Here is a 24,014-nt window from a genome sequence, read left to right on the forward strand (position 1 = left end):
TGCTCTCCACCTCTCGACCAATCACAGCACGTTTTTTTTACCTTCAACGTCTTCCACTCAAACAGAACACGCCTCGCTGCGATGGGACAAATATTTTTATTTTATTATTCGTAAATAACCGCACGTATGTGTTAGACATAGTCAAAAATGTTTAATATTATTTTAAAGTGGTTGTAAAAATATAAATATACTTGAATAAATAAGCCTGAAAAGGGTAGAATGTCCGGCGTTTCCGGTGAGATTTAGAACGGACAAACGAGGTGAGCGACGCGCCAAAAAAACAAACAAACCAAACACGAATCAACCGTGATTTATATTATTATTATCCGTTTTAGCTTATTTTATGAACTGAAAATGACGGAATTAGTTTTTAACAAGAGGTTACCGGTGCTGGTGAAGAGTAGAGATACGGATGAAAGGTAAAAACTGACATTATATGAAAGAGCTGAAAATGAATAATAACAGTATGTTTGTTTATGTTTTCCCGTGTTTAGGTTTTGTGTTAATAATTATATTGTGTTATAACTAGTAAGGCTCTATATGTGTTTATATGCAGTGTTGGGTGTAATGCATTACTAAGTAATGTCATTAAATAATTTTTTCATTGAGAAATAAGTAAAGTAAGGGATTACTCTTAATTTTTCATTAATTTAATGACAGTTACTTCTAATGCAATTGCATTAAATACTGTATAGACTCTAGAACAATTAAATATGAAACAATAGTGAATTTAAAATAAAAAATGTACAAGTTAAATATATGTAAATGTTAAAATATATGGTTTCTAATTTAACGCTGCCCCTTTAAATTCTTTGACCAGTTCATGAATAATTAATTTTATTAATTAAATAATTTGTTTCATGTCTATCCTTGAATTTTTCATCTGGTCGAGGTTGATCAGGGTTTTAGAAAGTAATTAGAAATAAGTAATGCAGTTACTTTTCAAACAGAGTAATTAGTACAGTAATCTAATTACACTGTTGATGTAATTAGTAGTTAGTAATTAATTACTTTATAGAGTAACTTACCCAACACTGTTTATACGTCATGTTTCACTAAATATCAGGCGTTCAGTCATTCACATTGGTATTGATCTGCAACATCAAATCCTGTCCATAGAAGTGTGAGAAAATATAATTTTATGCATTTCCATTTATTGGTTTAAAGCTTGTTTTTGCATAATAGGTGTGTATAATAGGTTGTTGATGTTGGTAGTGTAAATGAATGTGAGGGCATAATAGCTACATGCATAATTATGGCAAAGAATTGGCCATTTTAGAAGGAGTAGAGCATGTCCCACCACAGGACTTGTCAATTACATATGCAAAAAATAATCTTGAGAATGTAAAAAAATAATATCCAGAGCATATCAATACATAAAATATTGTTTTTATTAGCAAATCAGTTTTTCTCTTGTGTTTTGATCAACAGGATTTTGTGGTACGGCTGACGGATGATACCGATCTATAACATCATATCAGAAGAGGATTTTCAGAGGTATTTTGAATAATAATGCTTCAGATTAGTCAGCGCATTATTATGGAAGCCCATTTCAGCCACATAAAAAAGTGCTTTGATAAGTCAAAATTATGATTTAAAAAGTTTAAATTCTGAGATGCAAGTCATTATGAGAGAATAAAAGAGTTTGAGATAATCTCAAACTTTTGACTTTTTAATCTCATAGTTATTATTTTCTCATTATTTTGAGTGTTTATTTCAAATCTGACATTAATATCAGAATTATGATTTAACTTCTCAAAATTATGACTTTAACCTTTGACAGTGATTCATATGACGTTTATCTCATAATTGTGATTTAGCCTAGTGTCTTATAATTATTACTTTTATCACATAATTATGGCTGTTTATCTAAAAAAATAAATACTTTTTAATCTCATATCTTTGACGTAGTAATTCATAATTATGATCTTTAATTATTTTGTCTTTTTATCACATAATTATTACTTTTTATCTAAATATTATGACTTTGTATCATAATTTTGATTTACCAAAGCAAAAAAATAATTATATATATATATATGTGTGTGTGTGTGTGTGTGTGTGTGTGGTGGATATGGGCTTCCATACATTATTATTAACAGTTATATGTTTTTTTTCATCAGTGTCATAAACTTTATTTTCTTAATGACAGTTTAAAAGTACAAAAGCGGCATCACAATGTATTTTGCACAATCTCATCATAGATTTGACTGAAACTTTTAGCTTTCAGTATGATTTGATCATGCTTATTTATCCAATGCATGTTAAATCTGTATTTACAGGAAGAAAAGAAGCAGTTGATGAAAAACTAAGATCTTACCAGACAACTATACTATGCACAACAAGTCAAGTATTTGGTCTGACCTTGGGGAACTTGTTGGTTTGGACTCCAAGTACTTTGAGCAACGAGATGACAGCATTCCACTCCGAGGTCTTTTACCCAGCATGCATTTGAATAGAGGTAAAACACAAATATTTTTTTTTTCTTCACCATTTATAGTTGATTGCTAATTAGCATTAGGAGTTAATTAGGGCTGTCACTAGCTTACTAATAGTGTCATTATTCCATGATAAATATGACAACAATGCAACATTCACTGGTTGAAACACGACTGCATTGCATGTGAGTGCCCTCCAGTTATCATTTGGGGGAATTTAAATGGTTATTTTCCAAATATATTTTGCTATTAAAAAAAGGCATTCCGAATAAATTAGTCCAATAAATGAAATGTTAAAATCTTGGTTGCAATTACTTCCATTTAAACTAAAAACGGATGGTCAAGTCGAGTGCATTGCATTGTAAAGTATTCTGTGCATAATGTACACAGTTAAATTATTATTACTAGTTCATCTAATGAAAATACCAGTATGTATAATTGGCTATATATCTTCATTAACGTTTTACAATAAGATTGTGTTTTTAACATTCACTTAGCATGAACTAATAATGTACTATTATTGTACAGCATTGATTAATCTTGGTTAATGTTAATTTCAGTATATACTAATTAAATCTGTTGATTTAACATTAATTCCGTTAATTTATTATTTGAAAAATGTACGCAACTCTTCATAATCAACTGTACATATATTTAGCAAAATAGTAATTCAAGTGACTGTTGGCCTTGTTCAGTGATTTGGAAATGAACCAATGTATTCACTTCTAAAGCCACTTTTATAATGTAATGTCTAATACACTGTGTACACAATATAGTTACACTCAGGACGAAAATCTTTGATCCCAGTGCCATTAAAGAATTAAGTCATCAATTCTATGATATTATGCTTTAATTCCAGAGCACTGGCTTCAAATTATTATTATGATTTTATTTATCTATATATATATATATATATTCCACCAGATGGCGCCATTTCCCCCATGTTTAGGCTATGGAGCAAATACAAGCTTTTCCCCTATTTTCTGTTTGCTGTATTATAGAGACCTGCTGGACAATTGAATAAATGATGCAGCTAAATGTGTGCGTGAAAAACAACTGGCATTATTTAAGATTTAATATCCAGAAAATTAGGTAGTTATTATCAGGCTGATGTTGGTTATAAAATCTTACGTCAGTGAAAGTGGAAAATAATATGCATATTTATAATAATCTTATGGCAGTTTTTTTGTCCTAAGGATCTCGGAGTAACTTTTATTGACACACAAGTTTTAACATTAACCCAAGTCAATAAATGCTTTAAAATATTCTTAATTGATGGTTAATTTAATGCATTGAACAGCCAAAACCCACGACACTGTCTGCGTGGATTGCTATTTATACCGCTACCAAGATGCAGATGATATGATATGACTCTTCTTCAAACGTGTTTAATATAGTTAACATTTTCAGCGTGTGACCAAAAGGAAATAACTTGATCGCGCATACATCAAAATACTTAACTTTAATGCATGTTTAGATACTTTGTGACATATGTACATAGTTCAATTAAAAGTTAAAATGTACAATGAAGCCAGCACAACAAAACCACAGAACGTAAAAAAAAAGCACACCGTATTCTGAGACGAAGAGAATATATTACAAAAACTAATCTCATAAATATCCAAAACAACTAATTACTCTCCCATCAATAACATATCTTTAAATTTGGTCAAATATTGTATTTTAAAACAAGCCATTCTACTGTCTCAATGAAAAATACACAAAGGCCACTGGCAAATTTGACCCCTGTCAATTGGCAAAGTGTTTTATGCAAACGTTTCCCAGCGAGGCTGAAGGATAATCAGCTAACACGGATCCTTAAATCTTGTAATCAGATCCCACCGGCTTCACCAATTCCTGTCAACAATGCAATGTAAGCTGGGGAAGGCACCATTGATTCAAAGTAGTACAAATAAAACAAGCATCAGCTTATTATATGAGCAACAAATAAAGGGAACTGTACAACAATCAGAGCGAAAAACTTCAAAGCTGAACCGTTATTTAAGGCCATTCACGACGAAGCGATGGGAATCTGTATGATTATCCATTCATTACGTTCCCTATCAAACTTATCTCATGAACGCAGCACATTCACATCAAGGCCTCGTTCATGAAACAGGAGCGTAGTTCACGGCCATTTGTCAAAATATTAGTACGAATGATTTTACGATGATTTAGACATATTTGTTAAACTTGAATTCTTTCAAATGGACATTTGAAGAGTTGTTTCTGTTTGACGTTTTACCAACAATGGTGCCTTATTCGTAATCTCAAGCCAAACAAATCTGTAAATTGTTAGTTAAATGATTGTTATGTAAACTATTCAATTCAAGGAACAATATACATAATTCCCAAATTGCATATATTGGTTCTGCTTACATTTTTTAAGAATGTTTTGGCAACAATTTAGGCAAATTTTTTGTAATGGTTTCATGAAGAATTAACAAATATTAGGTCTGCATTTGTGTGTGCAGTCAGAGTGGTCACCACCACTCGGCATAGTGGCTAAAGCACAGGGCTGTTAATCAGAAGGTCACTGGTTCGAACCCCACAGCCACTGTGTCCTTGAGCAAGGCACTTAACTACAGGTTGCCCGGGGGGATTGTCCCTGTAAGTCGCTTTGGATAAAAGCATCTGCCAAATGCATAAATGTAAATATTAGTTCTGCTTCAATTTTTACGAACGATTTACGCGAATGTTTTTACTGTTTCTGCACCGAATTACGAATTATTTTCGCATTTATTCTCTGCAAACGGTTTTACAAACTAAATGTGTTCTGCTTTACACAGAAATTCGCTCTGCTCTCATTTCATGAAGGAAGCCCGTTGTTTTTACGTTGTCGTTAGGCCCTTCTCATGGAGGAACACACTGTGTTCAGAAACATTCCTGACAAGGCTAATGTCCCTGAGTGAGCTATGGTAATGAAGAACTAGAAGTCAGAATGAGCAACGCATTAAAACGGAAATAAACAATAATAAAATGAATAAATACAAGCCATTGCAATAGTGCCTTTGGACAGAACCGTCATTAAATATATGTTCTTCTATATACATTTCTTTAAAAAGTGGTGCTCTATTCTTGAAACGGCAAGATACTTGTAATCCTGATTACGGAGATCTATGTTCCTGGAGAATTAGGCTCAAAAGTCGATCTATGAAAGCAGGACTGAGGGACCGCTCGGATATAGCTTTACATTTCAATATACGACAACAGTCTCCATGCGCAACGTTTTGCTCAATCGATTGAGGGTTTGACCAATACGGCCATTGTGAAACAACCAATCACACGTTAGTGTCCTGTAGCAAGGGCTCTTTGGCCTCTCCGGGTGGGTGGGGACTGTGCGGGTGCCCATGGGGCGATGTGTGCTTCTTCCAGCTGCCAGCACGAGCACCCATATGAGGGTGTTCGGGGATGAAAAGAGCCACCAGGAGCGCCAGCAGCACAGAACACGCACCAAACAGGAATGGCGGTCCAGGGATTATTGCACTCTGTTTGGGAAAACCATAACAAGGGAAACTGGTTAAGATCCAACCAAGACCTTTTAAAATCGATCTCCTGTAAAGGCCTATTTTCAGCACAAAACGTGGCAATACATTTCTATGTGATCATTTTAGTTTGCAAATATTTATACTTAAGTGTAAGCTTAATCAAGTTAAGCTCAGACAGCATTTGTGGCATAATGTTGATTACCACAAAAAATTATTTCGAAATTTTCTTAAAAAATCAAGGTTACAATGGCTACGTTTACATGTACACCTTTACTCTGATTATTGCTTTATTAGTAAATAATATTACAAAAAACATCTTGTTGCAAAATGTCTCCGTACACTGGATGTATGAACCGATTATTTTTAGTGAACTGAAACGAACAGAACGAGTCATTTGTTTGTCAGACTACACTGGTTGGTCTGTCCGTTTTGATTCACTAAAAAGAATCGGTTCATATGAGTCGTTTGTTTGTCGGACTACACTGGTTGTTCTGTCCGTTTTGATTCACTAAAAAGAATCGGTTCATACGAATCATTTGTTTGTTGGTCTGTCCGTTTTGATTCACAAAAAAGAATTGGTTCATACGAGTCGTTTGTTTGTCGGACTACACTGGTTGGTCTGTACGTTTTGATTCACTAAATAGAATCGGTTCATACGAGTCATTTGTTTGTCGGACTACACTGGTTGGTCTGTCCGTTTTGATTCACTAAAAAGAATCGGTTCATACGAGTCGTTTGTTTGTCGGACTACACTGGTTGTTCTGTCCGTTTTGATTAACTAAAAAGAATCGGTTCATACGAGTCATTTGTTTGTTGGTCTGTCCGTTTTGATTCACTAAATAGAATCGGTTCATACGAGTCGTTTGTTTGTCAGACTACACTGGTTGTTCTGTCCGTTTTGATTCACTAAAAAGAATCTGTTCATACGAGTCGTTTGTTTGTCAGACTACACTGGTTGTTCTGTCCGTTTTGATTCACTAAAAAGAATCTGTTCATACGAGTCGTTTGTTTGTCGGACTACACTGGTTGTTCTGTCTAGGGCCTCTGCTTTTCTCCTTGTTTATGCTTCCCCTGGGAGATATTATCAGGAATCGTGGAATACGTTTCCACTGTTATGACGATACACAACTTTATATTTCTTAAATAATTCTCCAAATTAGCAGAGTGTATCAATGAAATAAAAGATTGGATGGCCAGAAATTTCCTTCTTCTCAATTCCGACAAAACAGAGGTACTAATTATTGGACTAAAAACAAGCCACTACAATATAATTTGACTTTCGATGGATGTACTGGTACATCATCTTCACTGTTGAAGAACTTAGCTGTTATATTTTATAACAATCCTTCCTTTGAGAATCAAATTTCCAATGTTTGTAGAACAGCATTCTTCCAGCTGAGAAATATTGCTGATGCCGAAAAACAAATGAATGCGTTCATGACCTCAAGACTAGATTATTGTAATGCATTACTGAGAGGATGTCCAGCAAGATCAATAAATACACTTACAGCTGCCAGAGTGCTGACGAGAACCAAGAAATATTATTATATTTGCCCCATTTTATCATCGTAACATTGGCTACCTATTCAATTTCGTATTCATTTTAAAATTCACGCTATATTTCATTACGATCGCAAAATTCTGGCCTGTTAATAGTTCCTAGAATATCAAAATCCACAAACGGAAGAAGATCCTTTTCATATTTGGCTCATAAACTATGGAATAGTCTCTCTAACACTGTTCGGGATGCAGACATACACCTCATTTATACATCAACTCACAATTAGGCTGCTTTAGTTGGGTCTGCTTGAACCAGAAACATTGATCGTGATCTTTAACGCTGCAAAAAATTGAATGGCATCTATTCTTATATTATTTGTTTCCCAGCTCCATTCCTGCTTCGTGTCGGACTCCACTACTACGTGTCGCTGTGTGATGATGACTAATAGCGGCCGGTGCCAACCAGACATCACTTCAGTCTATTATGATGGACTTCAGAGGATGAACTGATGCCAACTACAACAATAAGACATGGGCACTTCGTATGCCACGGCCTGAACCTTGGATTTAGGGTTGACCTGCGATGCACCTCACTGATCTCTGCCTGCATCACCTCGGTCTAATGATGGATTACACTCTTGAGAGGGAACACATACGATTAACAATCTCATTTTATCTAATTATACAATGATGATTCATCAACTTTATAGACAGTTTTATCTTCTGTAAAGCTGCTTTGAAACAATGTGTGTTGTTAAAGGCGCTATACAAATAAAATCGTAGTATTGCCTTAATCGCATGATGCAGTGCATGAGACAACGGAAGTGAATTATGTACATTTTGGGAGGGTTTAAAAGGCAGAAATGTGACCTTTATATTAATTCTTCTATTTGAGCTGTAAAGTTGTTTTGGGGTTTACAGTGTTGTCATTATGGTAACAAAATTGTATATAAATTGACAAAGAATAGGTTAGTAATCAATTTTATCACAATAAAATCATGTTAAGACACATTGTTTATGTCTTGTCTATACTTTTGAAAACATGAGTATTTTAACGTTTATGGATTAGTCCCCATTCACTTCTATTGTAAGTGTCTCACTGTAACCGTGAATGTTTTTTATGTGGTAATCAACATTATGCCACAAATGATGTCGTTTGAACTTAAAAGCAAACCTGAATTGTCATTAAATCACATAGTTCCGTTAACTGCATTGATTTGAGATCGCTGACCTGTTGGTGATCGAGGTGTTGCTGTACATCCGGATCTTTCTCTGGGACCTGGTCCAACTCAACATGAAAGATGTAGAAGATGAAACCGTAGAGGGCCGGACCGAGACCGTTACACAACCCGCGGATTCCCGTGACCATGCCCTGACCCACACCTACAGAAACGAGAAAAAAATGTATTGGTCCCATTCGGACTTAAAGATCAACGCTGCATGTGTAACTTTTTGATTAAACAAAATACCTTGTTGATCAGGATCAGCGTTGCGGGAAATCAGGGTGCTCACAGCAGGGAAGGTTATACTGGACATGGCGGCAACAGCTCCCGCGGCCCACATCATCCTAGAAAGTTGGGGAAATGCACAGAAAATTCACTTAGTAAACAATCATTCATTATTGACATTATTCTTAACCTCGTGCAACACCGCGCACACATGCGTGGACATTGTATTTTGGTTTCGCTATATGCAACGCATATTTTAAATTCATTTAAACCAACTGATCTCAGTTCAGGAGACACCATACAAGCACAGAGTCTTGTGACAAAACTACATTTGGTAAGCCACCAGATAACCTTTTTAAAGTTTGAGTCAAAATATTAAGAGTCTCTAGTTTCATCCAAAATGCCCAATTTTAAATTTGAGCGATTTATCGTGAAACTCCACACTGATAAAAACAATGTACACTAGTTCACCAAAAGCTGAAAAATGTGTCTTTCAGAGGCTTTATATGGAATTAGGATGAAAATAAGGTGCATTTCAGACTGTTCTGAAACCAGTGCAGACAGACAGCACACTGAAGGTTAAGTCATGCACTAAATAGGGAGCAAGGGAGCATCCTATAGCTCTCTATAACTGTTCTGAGACCAGTGCAGACAGACAGCACACTGGAGGTTAAGTCATGCACTAAATAGGGAGCAAGGGAGCATCCTATAGCTCTCCTATAACTGTTCTGAGACCAGTGCAGACAGACAGCACACTGAAGGTTAAGTCATTCACTAAATAGGGAGCAAGGGAGCATCCTATAACTGTTCTGAGACCAGTGCAGACAGACGGCACACTGGAGGTTAAGTCATGCACTAAATAGGGAGCATCCTATAGCTCTCTATAACTGTTCTGAGACCAGTGCAGACAGACGGCACACTGAAGGTTAAGTCATTCACTAAATAGGAAGCATCCTATAGCTCTCTATAACTATTCTGAGACCAGTGCAGACAGACAGCACACTGGAGGTTAAGTCATTCACTAAATAGGGAGCAAGGGAGCATCCTATAGCTCTCTATAACTGTTCTGAGACCAGTGCAGACAGACGGCACACTGAAGGTTAAGTCATTCACTAAATAGGGAGCAAGGGAGAATCCTATAGCTCTCTATAACTATTCTGAGACCAGTGCAGACAGACAGCACACTGGAGGTTAAGTCATGCACTAAATAGGGAGCAAGGGAGCATCCTATAGCTCTCTATAACTGTTCTGAGACCAGTGCAGACAGACGGCACACTGAAGGTTAAGTCATTCACTAAATAGGGAGCAAGGGAGCATCCTATAGCTCTCTATAACTATTCTGAGACCAGTGCAGACAGACAGCACACTGGAGGTTAAGTCATGCACTAAATAGGGAGCAAGGGAGCATCCTATAGCTCTCTATAACTGTTCTGAGACAAGTGCAGACAGACGGCACACTGGAGGTTAAGTCATGCACTAAATAGGGAGCAAGGGAGCATCCTATAGCTCTCTATAACTGTTCTGAGACCAGTGCAGACAGACGGCACACTGAAGGTTAAGTCATTCACTAAATAGGGAGCAAGGGAGCATCCTATAGCTCTCTATAACTGTTCTGAGACAAGTGCAGACAGACGGCACACTGGAGGTTAAGTCATGCACTAAATAGGGAGCATCCTATAGCTCTCTATAACTGTTCTGAGACCAGTGCAGACAGACGGCACACTGAAGGTTAAGTCATTCACTAAATAGGGAGCAAGGGAGCATCCTATAGCTCTCTATAACTGTTCTGAGACCAGTGCAGACAGACGGCACACTGAAGGTTAAGTCATTCACTAAATAGGGAGCAAGGGAGAATCCTATAGCTCTCTATAACTATTCTGAGACCAGTGCAGACAGACAGCACACTGGAGGTTAAGTCATGCACTAAATAGGGAGCAAGGGAGCATCCTATAGCTCTCTATAACTGTTCTGAGACCAGTGCAGACAGACGGCACACTGAAGGTTAAGTCATTCACTAAATAGGGAGCAAGGGAGCATCCTATAGCTCTCTATAACTATTCTGAGACCAGTGCAGACAGACAGCACACTGGAGGTTAAGTCATGCACTAAATAGGGAGCAAGGGAGCATCCTATAGCTCTCTATAACTGTTCTGAGACAAGTGCAGACAGACGGCACACTGGAGGTTAAGTCATGCACTAAATAGGGAGCAAGGGAGCATCCTATAGCTCTCTATAACTGTTCTGAGACCAGTGCAGACAGACGGCACACTGAAGGTTAAGTCATTCACTAAATAGGGAGCAAGGGAGCATCCTATAGCTCTCTATAACTATTCTGAGACCAGTGCAGACAGACAGCACACTGAAGGTTAAGTCATGCACTAAATAGGGAGCAAGGGAGCATCCTATAGCTCTCTATAACTGTTCTGAGACCAGTGCAGACAGACAGCACACTGGAGGTTAAGTCATTCACTAAATAGGGAGCAAGGGAGCATCCTATAGCTCTCTATAACTGTTCTGAAACCAGTGCAGACAGACAGCACACTGAAGGTTAAGTCATTCACTAAATAGGGAGCAAGGGAGCATCCTATAGCTCTCTATAACTGTTCTGAGACCAGTGCAGACAGACAGCACACTGAAGGTTAAGTCATTCACTAAATAGGGAGCATCCTATAGCTCTCTATAACTGTTCTGAGACCAGTGCAGACAGACGGCACACTGAAGGTTAAGTCATTCACTAAATAGGGAGCAAGGGAGCATCCTATAGCTCTCCTATAACTGTTCTGAAACCAGTGCAGACAGACAGCACACTGAAGGTTAAGTCATTCACTAAATAGGGAGCAAGGGAGCATCCTATAGCTCTCTATAACTGTTCTGAGACCAGTGCAGACAGACAGCACACTGAAGGTTAAGTCATTCACTAAATAGGAAGCATCCTATAGATCTCTATAACTGTTCTGAGACCAGTGCAGACAGACAGCACACTGGAGGTTAAGTCATTCACTAAATAGGGAGCAAGGGAGCATCCTATAGCTCTCTATAACTGTTCTGAGACCAGTGCAGACAGACGGCACACTGAAGGTTAAGTCATTCACTAAATAGGGAGCAAGGGAGCATCCTATAGCTCTCCTATAACTGTTCTGAAACCAGTGCAGACAGACAGCACACTGAAGGTTAAGTCATTCACTAAATAGGGAGCAAGGGAGCATCCTATAGCTCTCTATAACTGTTCTGAGACCAGTGCAGACAGACAGCACACTGAAGGTTAAGTCATTCACTAAATAGGGAGCATCCTATAGCTCTCTATAACTGTTCTGAGACCAGTGCAGACAGACGGCACACTGAAGGTTAAGTCATTCACTAAATAGGGAGCAAGGGAGCATCCTATAGCTCTCCTATAACTGTTCTGAAACCAGTGCAGACAGACAGCACACTGAAGGTTAAGTCATTCACTAAATAGGGAGCAAGGGAGCATCCTATAGCTCTCTATAACTGTTCTGAGACCAGTGCAGACAGACAGCACACTGAAGGTTAAGTCATGCACTAAATAGGGAGCAAGGGAGCATCCTATAGCTCTCTATAACTGTTCTGAGACCAGTGCAGACAGACGGCACACTGAAGGTTAAGTCATGCACTAAATAGGGAGCAAGGGAGCATCCTATAGCTCTCTATAACTGTTCTGAGACCAGTGCAGACAGACAGCACACTGGAGGTTAAGTCATTCACTAAATAGGGAGCAAGGGAGCATCCTATAGCTCTCTATAACTGTTCTGAGACCAGTGCAGACAGACAGCACACTGGAGGTTAAGTCATTCACTAAATAGGGAGCAAGGGAGCATCCTATAGCTCTCTATAACTGTTCTGAAACCAGTGCAGACAGACAGCACACTGGAGGTTAAGTCATTCACTAAATAGGGAGCAAGGGAGCATCCTATAGCTCTCTATAACTGTTCTGAGACCAGTGCAGACAGACAGCACACTGGAGGTTAAGTCATGCACTAAATAGGGAGCAAGGGAGCATCCTATAGCTCTCTATAACTGTTCTGAAACCAGTGCAGACAGACAGCACACTGGAGGTTAAGTCATTCACTAAATAGGGAGCAAGGGAGCATCCTATAGCTCTCTATAACTGTTCTGAGACCAGTGCAGACAGACAGCACACTGAAGGTTGTCATTCACTAAATAGGGAGCAAGGGAGCATCCTATAGCTCTCTATAACTGTTCTGAGACCAGTGCAGACAGACAGCACACTGGAGGTTAAGTCATTCACTAAATAGGGAGCATCCAGCTCTCCTATAACTGTTCTGAGACCAGTGCAGACAGACAGCACACTGAAGGTTAAGTCATTCACTAAATAGGGAGCAAGGGAGCATCCTATACCTCTCCTATAACTGTTCTGAGACCAGTGCAGACAGACAGCACACTGGAGGTTAAGTCATGCACTAAATAGGGAGCAAGGGAGCATCCTATAGCTCTCTATAACTGTTCTGAGACCAGTGCAGACAGACAGCACACTGAAGGTTAAGTCATTCACTAAATAGGGAGCAAGGGAGCATCCTATACCTCTCCTATAACTGTTCTGAGACCAGTGCAGACAAACAGCACACTGAAGGTTAAGTCATTCACTAAATAGGGAGCATCCTATAGCTCTCTATAACTGTTCTGAGACCAGTGCAGACAGACAGCACACTGAAGGTTAAGTCATGCACTAAATAGGGAGCAAGGGAGCATCCTATAGCTCTCCTATAACTGTTCTGAGACCAGTGCAGACAGACAGCACACTGGAGGTTAAGTCATTCACTAAATAGGGAGCATCCAGCTCTCCTATAACTGTTCTGAGACCAGTGCAGACAGACAGCACACTGAAGGTTAAGTCATTCACTAAATAGGGAGCAAGGGAGCATCCTATAGCTCTCCTATAACTGTTCTGAGACCAGTGCAGACAGACAGCACACTGGAGGTTAAGTCATGCACTAAATAGGGAGCAAGGGAGCATCCTATAGCTCTCTATAACTGTTCTGAGACCAGTGCAGACAGACAGCACACTGAAGGTTAAGTCATTCACTAAATAGGGAGCAAGGGAGCATCCTATACCTCTCCTATAACTGTTCTGAGACCAGTGCAGACAGACAGCACACTGAAGGTTAAGTCATTCACTAAATAGGGAGCATCCTATAGCTCTCTATAACTGTTCTGAGACCAGTGCAGACAGACAGCACACTGAAGGTTAAGTCATTCACTAAATAGGGAGCAAGGGAGCATCCTATAGCTCTCTATAACTGTTCTGAGACCAGTGCAGACAGACAGCACACTGAAGGTTAAGTCATGCACTAAATAGGGAGCAAGGGAGCATCCTATAGCTCTCTATAACTGTTCTGAGACCAGTGCAGACAGACAGCACACTGAAGGTTAAGTCATTCACTAAATAGGGAGCAAGGGAGCATCCTATAGCTCTCTCTCTCAATGATAATCAGTACATAGATTCACAATTTATAATTTTATTTTAACATGGTTGGCAGTGATTGGATTATGCTGGACATTGAATCACCAACAGTCCTGGAAACATAAACAATTTAATAAAAACATTTTTAAAAAAAACTTTCTACAGCTTAGTGTTATATAAAATTCCACAACTGTCACCATCCATTTTTAGGAAAACTAAAAATATGTTTTTTGCATGTTGATTAGGTGCTACTAGTTACAACTTAAAAAGGGAAATGGAAAATACATTTTGTAAATATGCGCTAGACAGAGAGTTATGCTACGACTTGCTGTCTTTTCAGCGCTTGCGCAGGAGGGCGGTATTTTTAAGATGTTTTTATCGACACCATTTGTGGTATAACGTTGATTACTAAAGAAATACATTTTGACTTGTCCCTCTTTGTTTTTAAAGAACATTTGTGGAGCGGAGGGGGGCGGGGCCGGGGCGGAATAAATAGCGAGGGATAAAGCGGTGAGACGATGGTTCGAGAGAGAGAGAGAATTACAGGCATGTTCGTCATGTGTGTGTTTGTTTATGGTTTTGGTTTGAGTTTTCATTAAATTATTATTTATGTTGACAAGCCGGTTCTCGCCGCCTCCTTGCCCATCCTTTAACTGTGTTACAACATTTTATAAAAGTTATAAGCTTCACATTTCTGGCTTTTAATCCTCAAAAAATTGGCACCATTCACTCCCATTCCAAATGCCTCACTGGAACCTCGATATCTGATATTATAAAGGTTAGAAATTAGTAATTTTTTTATCAACATTACACCACCGTCGATTGAGCTTAACTTGTATTGAACACGGAATATTACTTGTTATAGTTATATTTTGGCATTTCAATTAGCAGAGTGGTTGACAGGAAATAACAGAGAAGAGCTAGAACAGGATCGGGAATGAACTCTAGCCTATATGGGGGTTTTTTCTCCCCAATTTGGAACGCCCAATTCCTAATGCACTCTAAGTCCTCATGGTGGCGTAGTGACTCGCCTCAATCCGGGTGGTGGAGGACGAATCTCAGTTGCCTCCGCAATCCAACTTATAGCGACCACGAGGAGGTTACTCCATGTGACTTTACCCTCCCTAGCAACCGGGCCAATTTGGTTGCTTAGGAGACGTGACTGGAGTCACTCAGCACGCCCTGGATTCAAACTCGCGACTCCAGGTGTGCTAGTCAGCGTCAATACTCGCTGAGATACCCAGGACCCCAGCCTATCTGGTTTCTAAAAATTTTTGGGATACCAGCTCAGCTCCAAATCTTTTATTTAATGTTTTTATAAATGACATCCTTTTATTGAAATCTTACCATGGCTCCGATCCAAACCCATACCAGGCGAGCTGCAGAATCTGAAATCCCAGACCCAGCAGGATTGTGTTCTTGTTCCCGATGGAACGCATGAGTAAACTTAAAATTACTGTCTGTAGGTGAAGAGAAAGAAATGAAACGTCATACCCTTTACAATGTTATATAATTTTATGAGTATGAATATACTTTGAAAAATAAATACCTGTGCAACAATTGACAACAATCCTAAAACAGCAATGAAAGCTGCGACACTTTCAGGTGAGAATCCCATTATCTGAAAAACAGGTCAGAACAATTTATGGATCTGTTTATTCATAAGATTTCAACTTGCATAAGCAATAAAACAGACGTGGCCCACTAAATATAATGAACAGAGTTAAAGATTAACTACAGAGATAAACTAATGCAATTAACAAAGACAGGTACCTGTTGCAGATACAGGAAGAAGCTGGAGTATTGACCAGCCTCAGGCAGATAAGACAGAAACACTGTTATACAGATGAGCAGAACCGTTGAGTCCTGACCCACTTTCCTCAGAGACTGCAGAGAGAGAACACACTTAATACATGCATACTGTACTTGAATGAACACCTCTACCACACGTCTAATGCATATCCCAAAATGGCTTTTGATGTAAAGTCCGGTCCGAATTAAAGGTTGTCCTCCAGTGGACTTTGGCTATACCGATAACGAAGGTGGTTGAAGTCCGCCAACCGATTAATTGGGTGATAGTTTTAAGTCTTTCCTCACTATAAGGGCCTAGACACAGAGGTTACAAGCGTCCAAAATAATCAAATTCTAGAAGCAGTCTATTGTGCAACCAGAAATCCAAATATTATTCATTAAAAAATGAAGATTAGGCCGATGAACGATTAATCGGCCAATAGTTTTTAAAATCGATTTACAGAATGTTGTGTTCTGATGATCTGAAAATATGCACCGAAGTGAGGATTCAAATATTGACAGTAAAGACGCTGACTATCGCACCTGGAGTCGTGAGTTTGAATCCAGGGCGTGCCGAGTGACTCCAGCCAGGTCTCCTAAGCAACCAAATTGGCCCGGTTGCTAGGGAGGGTAGAGTGACATGGGGTAACCTCCTCGTGGTCGCTATAATGTGGTTCTCGCTCTCGATGGGGCGCGTGGTGAGTCATGCGTGGATGCCGCAGAGAATGGCGTGAAGCCTCCATATGTGCTACGTCTCCACGGTAACATGCTCAACAAGCCACGTGATAAGATGCACGGATTGATGGTCTCAGACGCGGAGGCAACTGTGTTTCGTCCTCCACCACTCGGATTGAGGCGAGTCACTACGCCACTATGAGGACTTAGAGCGCATTGGGAATTGGGCGTTACAAATAGGGGAGAAAAAGAAAATAAAGTGGCTATCGGCACTGATGATCTGTAAAACCGATATATCGGTCTACCTCTAGTCCACATTGGAGATTATTCCAGCCAAAAAATGCCTACTTGGACAAAGAAATCGTCATGACGTCTGATGTCATGTGAAGCAACGCACCACCATTTATTAACATTTAGGGAGAGGTGAATATGACATTTCAATGAGAACAAAGCGTAATGTACAGTTCAGGATTACCACACTTTTTGACAAGTGACTTGTAGAGTCATTTATGATTATTTGATATAATTATATTGACATTGCACTCACAAAGAGCCGTTGGAATATTTTAGAACGGAGTAGACTAAAACCAAGAAATTGTGTAAATTAAATGGCTAAAAACCAGACAATCAGATCGCCGTTTTCAGAAAGCTTCATTTGTGTCTGTGACACGCATAAGTTGGTCTATAAACGGTTCGTGCTTCTGACACCATATTAACATACCAAACTTTAAAATGTCCCTCTTCTAAATTTCACAGCAACTGAAGCACCCAAAAATAACCAGAAATTGCAACAAATCGAACTCTTCAGAACAAGCCATGCATGAAAACGGGAAGGTGTAAGATAGCATGTGCATTTATAAATATGGTGCAGCTTTTAAAACTCCACAATGTTAACACTTCATGCTGTTGAGGGGGAAATAGTTATAAAAAACTTCCCTACAGAAACCACACAGGACGTGAGCAAAGAGTTGCATCAGCGTCATTACTCTTGTCTCTGTGATAATCTCTATTTATATAATGAATAAAACACTTCCGTTCATCCAACGGCATTTGCAATGTATCTAACTTCAGTAATGTGACATTCGAGGGAGAAAATGATGTTTGATTTCAAATAAAGATTATGATTAAATGTATTTTCTTTCAAATAACATGCATATACTCAGTGAGACCAGCAACATTTGATGAGAAACTAAATGGGGCCAATTTTGATTTCATTGGTTCTCAAAATGAACAAAACTTTAGTTTTTGTCCTTAAGCTATTTAATTGATCGTAACCATTTTATGAAAGCAAAAAGGCACTATCTATCTTCCAACCATCTTAAAAAGATCAAATCTACTCACAGCAAAGGGGTCTGCTTGTTCCCATGATATAGGGGCGCCCCAGGACGCTGGTCTCATCTTCTCAGGAAGCGATTCAGGCACAGCCACCAGGATGAAGCAGATGTCCAGCATGGCTATAGCAGAAGCCAAAACCACAACAAGACTGTCTCCATACACCTGACTTAGATACGCACCGATCGCAGGGCTTATTACGAGACTCGCCGCAAACGTAGCCGAAACCTTTTGGAGGGAGGACAGAAACGTAAATGTAAACATCATATAGAGAGATGCTGATACTGTAGTGTTGACTGTAATCTCAGATTGGATCTACATACCATGCCGTACGCCATACTGCGCTCATGTTCTTGGGTGATGTCGGCCACATAGGCAAAAATAACCGAAAATGTAACCGCAAACACTCCAGATACAGAGATAACAGCAAAGTACCACCTGAAACACAAGAGGAACACTCTGCTCTTGTGAACAGCCTTAAATCAATGCTAGCATGTGACTTAAACGACTGTTAAATAGCAGCTAAATTGGTTAATCGGCTAATTTGGGGCTTTTTTAGATTAGCATCAATAACAAAATCTTCCGACAGTCTTCTTCTGAACAATACAAAGAGGAATGTAACATACCATGGGCTTATCTTCATTAAAGGAATAGGAGCACATGTGAAGAACACAGTGAGTAAAAGAAATGACTTTCTCCCCCACACGTCTGACAGAGCACCAATCAGAGGAGCGCTTAAAAACGACAGAAGACCCTGCAAACAAAAGCACACAGGGGTGAAGATCAAGAGTTTACAGAAAGAACTCAACAGAATAATTATGAATAGAATAAAAACACACCTTAACCCCCTGAATCAAGCCATTCATGAGAAACGTGTGCTTCGGGAAGGTTTCATGGAGAGCCTACGAACACATGATACAACACAGGTTCAGTGACATTCGTGCAAGTTCATTTGAGTTTCTATCATCTGTAACACAACATAGCAAAACAACCAGGGCACCGTTTCCCAAAAGCATCGTAAGCCTAAGTAGATCGCCAATGGTCTCTACGATCAACTTAAACTTCCGATGCTTTTGGGAAACGCAGCCCAATCTGATATGCATATCTTTATTTTTCTCCAATTCCCAATGTGCTCCAAGTCCTCGTGGTGGTATAGTGACTCAACCCGGGTGGTGGAGGACGAATCTCAGTTGCCTCCGCGTCTGAGACCGTCAATCCGCGCATCTTATCATGTGGCCCGTTGAGCGCGTTACCGCGGAGACGTGGCGGGTGTGGAGGCTTCGCGCTATTCTACGCGGCATCCACGCACAACTCACCACACGCCCCATTGAGAGCAAGAACCACATTATAGTGACCACAAGGAGGTTACCCCATGTGACTTTACCCTCCCTAGCAACCGGGCCAATTTGGTTGCTTAGGAGACCTGACTGGAGTCACTCAGCACGCCCTGGATTCAAACTCACGACTTCAGGTGTGGTAGTCAGCGTCAATACTCGCTGAGATACCCAGGCCCCCTGATACGCAAATTTTAATAATTCACATATTTAAATGTTTTAAGTTACATTTTAACCGATGTACAGTACTGTGCAAAGGTTTTAGGCACTTAAGATGTTTCACAAAAACATTTGTCTTAAGATGGTTATTTATATCTTCAGCTTTAGTGTATGTCCATAGGAAAAATACATTTTAGACTCCCAAACATTACTTTTACAAATAGAATAGAACAGAACAGGGCGCCCTGCAACAGATGGCATTGCCCACACTAAGCCCCCCAATGAGCATCATGTCTGTCCGGGATTACATGAAGAGACCGCCTATAACAGCCTAAATAGACAGAAGAACTGTGGTGAATTCTCCAAAAAGCTTGAACATCCTATCTGCCAACAACGATGAAAGCTCTCCAGGTGTATCTTGGAGAATTGGTGCCGTTTTAAGGCAAAGGTGGCCACACCGAATACTGATTTAGCTTTTTTTATATGTTTACTGGACAGTATGATGTTAATTGATCAATGAAAAATATGTACGGCATTATTTTTGAAGACATGCTCACTATGCAACATTTTTCACAAATGCCTAAAACTTTGCACAGTCCTGTACTTTATACAAAACAAGCTATTCTCAGGTTAATTTACCGACGGTCTCATATTGACACATTCAAATCCATTTAAATTTTAGTCAACGTGAAATGGCACATTTGTGACATATTTCTAGGTACAACAGGACATTCAACGAAAAAGAAAAAAAATAGGGCATAACTTGATTTTATTCAATGGGAATTAGTGACACGTGTGCATTAGATAGCAAATTGGAGTCAAGGGAGGGGTTGAAAAAAGTGAACTGTCCGCTTCTACAGTGAGATTTTTCGTTCAAGCTACTGTTATAGCGAAGCAACAGTTTGAAGACAATATTGCTGAGCAAGTACTTACTGTTGCTTCAACTGGACAGTAGTTGACTTGAAAGAGAAAACTCACCGTAGATGTGTATAGTTCACACTAATCTCCCTATAGCACCCCTTGTGGCGACGTTGAGAATGCAGCGCATACTCACAAATTGCGAAACATTTCCGAATGCAACTACGCACAAAATCAAGCTTGTGTAGCTGGAAGCATCTGCGTTCACATACTTGCATAGAGTATGTTTAAGACTTTAGACATGATGCACAGCACACTTTTCACAATATAGCAATGCGTCGAGTGCCAAGCTACATTCATACTCAAGTTGCTATAAATATATTGACGTCTCAGCAACTTACTCAGCAAAATTCTCTTCAAACTGTAGCTTTGCTATGATAGTAAAACTCATGGTAGAAGAGTACGGTTCACACTAATCTCGCTATAGCGCCCCTTGTGGCAACATTGAGAATGCAGCAATACTAATGAATTGGAACTATGCACAAAATCAAGCTTGTATATCTAGAAGTGTCTGCATTGACATATACTTCCGTAAAGGAGGCGTTTACACAATCTTATGCCTTGTAGGCATTTAAACCATTTAAATGCTTGCAAATGCGCTCATTGATTCAACTTTGGAATTACGTACACCAATAAAATTGCATACAGTAAGACCAGGAACATGTATTAAAGATAATAGGGTCGATTTAGATTTCATGTTGACTTTAAACGGTGGCACAAAATGAAATAAAACCAGAACTTACTCCCAAAGTAGGTGCCGTCAGTAAACCCCAAGCAAAGAACTCCAGAAATATGACGATGACGGCGTGATAAACGCTGGGAGACCCAAACCCTTCAGGCTATAGAGAAACAATAATGTAATACATAGCATATTATTAGGGAAAATGACCTCTGTTAGGCACATAAAATACAAATGTGAAGAAACCAGTCTGTTAAAAAAACACATTTTCACTTTTGGTCTGGATTTGACAACTGAGAAATGACATGAATGTGTTTGTGGGAGTAATTCTTCATTCAAGGAAATGCCCTACATAAATATTTGTGTGTGTTTTTTGTTAGTGTAAACCCTTTTAATGAAAGATCAGAGCACATTATATCAAACTATTCATTAGGAGGGTGGTTAAATACTAATCAAGACCTTGTCCTTCAATTTTACTTGTATTTGTGTGTTTATTATTATTAAAAAATGGAGAATGCTCATATTACAGACAGAATTTCAGATCAACATCCTCTAAGATATCGATGTCTCTCTCTATATATCTATCTATCTAATATATATATATATATATATATATATATATATATATATATATATATATATATATATATATATATATAAAATGTATGTGTGTGTGTGATGTCTGTGGTTAAAAAAGGTATTTTTCATTTCCTGACAAAAACATTGACAGACATGACGTCGCACATCTGTAAACTCACCTTATGTGTGATTAGAGCACCTTTGCTTTCCAATATCAACCGAATAAGTAAATATACACCCTTTTGAACCCTATATATGTTTGTAAGTGTTTTATGTGGTTAAACTCAACAGACACTCACCGTTCCTCCATCCTTGATGATGATTTTCTTCGCCAGCAACAAACTGCGATTCACCCGCTTCTTCTTTTTCTGGGTCATATTATCATCCTAGTTCTTCACACTAGGTTAAAATGCCGTTGATTTCAATGTAAACGCATGTGGATCGGGATGTAAAGGGGATAAGAGGGGGGACTTGTACGAATTATTTTGCTGCTTTTCGTCCATTCAGTTTACCATCATGTACACAGTCGCCATCTTCCCCAAGAGAGACGCATGGTGTGCGCGATGACGTCAGCATCATTCGATTCCGGCAGGCCACGCCCACACACTACGTACACGTAATACAATTTTTAAATACAAGTAAAATGTAAAATAAAATATAAATAAAATGAAAACGTTAGTCATTTCTTCATTCATTTAGTATTATTTACACTTACCCTAACTGTTTTGTCACAAACTCTTTTCCTTGCAACTTAAAGCTGATGTAACCTTTTCTGTGTTAAAATACTGTCTTCTATCCCAGTTTTCTCTCTCTCTCTCTCTCTCTCTCTCTCTCTCTCTCTCTCTCCTTTTTTCTCCCCAATTTGGAATGCCCAATTCTCAATGCGCTTAACTCCTCATGGTGGCGTAGTGACTCAATCTCAGTTGCCTCTGCATCGGATACCGCCAATCCACACATCTTATCATGTGGCTTGTTGAGCGCATTACCGGAGCGACATAGCGCATGTGGAGGCTCATGCTATTCTCCACAGCATCCATGCACAACTCACCACGTGCCCCACAGAGAGCAAGAACCACATTATAGCGGCCACGAGGAGGTTACCCCATGTGACTCTACCCTCCCTAGCAACAGGGCCAATTTGGTTGCTTAGGAGACCTGGCTGGAGTCACTCAGCACGTCCTGGATTGATTGCACGCAACCAAAATGGCCCGGTTGCTAGGGAGGGTAGAGTCACATGGGGTAACCTCCTCATGATTGCGATTAGTGGTTCTTGCGCTCAATGGGGCGTGTGGTGAGCTGTGAGTGGATCGTGGAGTGTTTGTTTTGAGAGACCCGCTTAGTCCCGCCCCAACAACCTGACTCAACCAATGGTGTGAGCTGGGGGCAGGACAATCTGACTGTTTGAACAACAGCAGACGAGGGCCGTACTTGGACAGCTGTTTTGTCAACATTGCTTATTTTTGCAATTCCTTCAAGAGGCGCAGAAATAACTTACTTCAGCTTTAACTTTTCTCTACATCTTGTCGTATAAATGTTGGGCTTTTTCTATTTTGTTTAGAGTTTTTGTTGGATAATTTAGCATGCAGTATCCACTGCAGGGTAGTAACGGGTTACATGTATTCTGGATTGGATTACGCAATCAGATTACAAACATCAAGTACTTTAAATTACATTTTACAATACTTTCGATTAGTTACTTTTTATGGATTACATGATTACATATTAATCAGGCAAAGGCAGTAAATTGTTTGTAATTTATGGATACCTCCGGTTAAACTTTTTATTTACACAGTACACAGACCTGTTCCTATCCACCTGCCATAATTACACCGAAGATGGGGCAGTAATCCACACATAAATGCAGAATCCATTGCCGTAGTCCGGTCAAGTTAGTTTAAATTTCACAAATCGCTTTTGTACATGAATGTGCTTTTGCTTTTGTGAGAACTTTTGTGTTTTTTTGGTTAACGTTGATTCACAAACATAATTGGTCTGATCTGTTAACACACATGGATGGGGTGTGTAATGCCAAAATTGCCTCCAAATGGGGGCGTGATCTCCAAAAGAGGGTGGAGTTACTCTAAAAGGGGTGGGGTTACCCCAACTCCAAAAATGGGCATCACTTCCACTCACAGTTAAGGTTCGGGAAAGGGTTAGGTTAGGGGCGCCATATATCTCTAAATGGTGGTTTCCAGCTCTTTTTTTGGAGAAATGCCTGCAGTTTCATCCTTCT

General features: G+C 39.3%; 1 protein-coding gene and 1 long non-coding RNA gene across 2 annotated transcripts; one reads left to right on the forward strand and one right to left on the reverse strand.

Annotated features, from left to right (window-relative positions):
• The first annotated feature begins 36 nt into the window (after positions 1–36).
• On the forward strand, positions 37–8,638 carry LOC127641109 (uncharacterized). Its single transcript, XR_007970145.1, has 4 exons — positions 37–419; positions 1,432–1,497; positions 2,283–2,461; positions 7,814–8,638. It is a non-coding gene; the product is annotated as an uncharacterized LOC127641109 (long non-coding RNA).
• Positions 3,876–22,320, reverse strand: LOC127641093 (hippocampus abundant transcript 1 protein-like). Its single transcript, XM_052123862.1, has 12 exons — positions 22,081–22,320; positions 21,267–21,362; positions 18,952–19,014; positions 18,739–18,866; positions 18,436–18,550; positions 18,122–18,340; positions 16,088–16,201; positions 15,864–15,935; positions 15,662–15,774; positions 8,896–8,993; positions 8,658–8,809; positions 3,876–5,926 (listed from the first exon to the last, which is right to left on the reverse strand). Exons 1-12 carry the CDS (start codon positions 22,156–22,158, stop codon positions 5,720–5,722), a joined length of 1,455 nt encoding a protein of 484 aa, XP_051979822.1. The 5' UTR covers positions 22,159–22,320; the 3' UTR covers positions 3,876–5,719.
• Positions 22,321–24,014: the final 1,694 nt, after the last annotated feature.

The sequence above is a fragment of the Xyrauchen texanus genome, chromosome 50, assembly GCF_025860055.1.
Source record: "Xyrauchen texanus isolate HMW12.3.18 chromosome 50, RBS_HiC_50CHRs, whole genome shotgun sequence".
Classification (NCBI taxonomy): Eukaryota; Metazoa; Chordata; class Actinopteri; order Cypriniformes; family Catostomidae; genus Xyrauchen; species Xyrauchen texanus.

What these genes read in the sequence shown, in the direction of transcription:
- LOC127641093 (XM_052123862.1), bottom strand. Translation starts at nt 22,158, where the DNA reads ATGACCCAGAAAAAGAAGAAGCGGGTGAATCGCAGTTTGTTGCTGGCG. An exon ending in AACAAGCAGACCCCTTTGCT is followed by an intron (nt 16,202 to 18,121) that starts GTGAGTAGATTT and finishes CTCTCTCTGCAG; the next exon opens with TCTCTGAGGAAAGTGGGTCA. An exon ending in GGGTTTGGATCGGAGCCATG is followed by an intron (nt 8,994 to 15,661) that starts GTAAGATTTCAA and finishes CCAACTTTCTAG; the next exon opens with GATGATGTGGGCCGCGGGAG.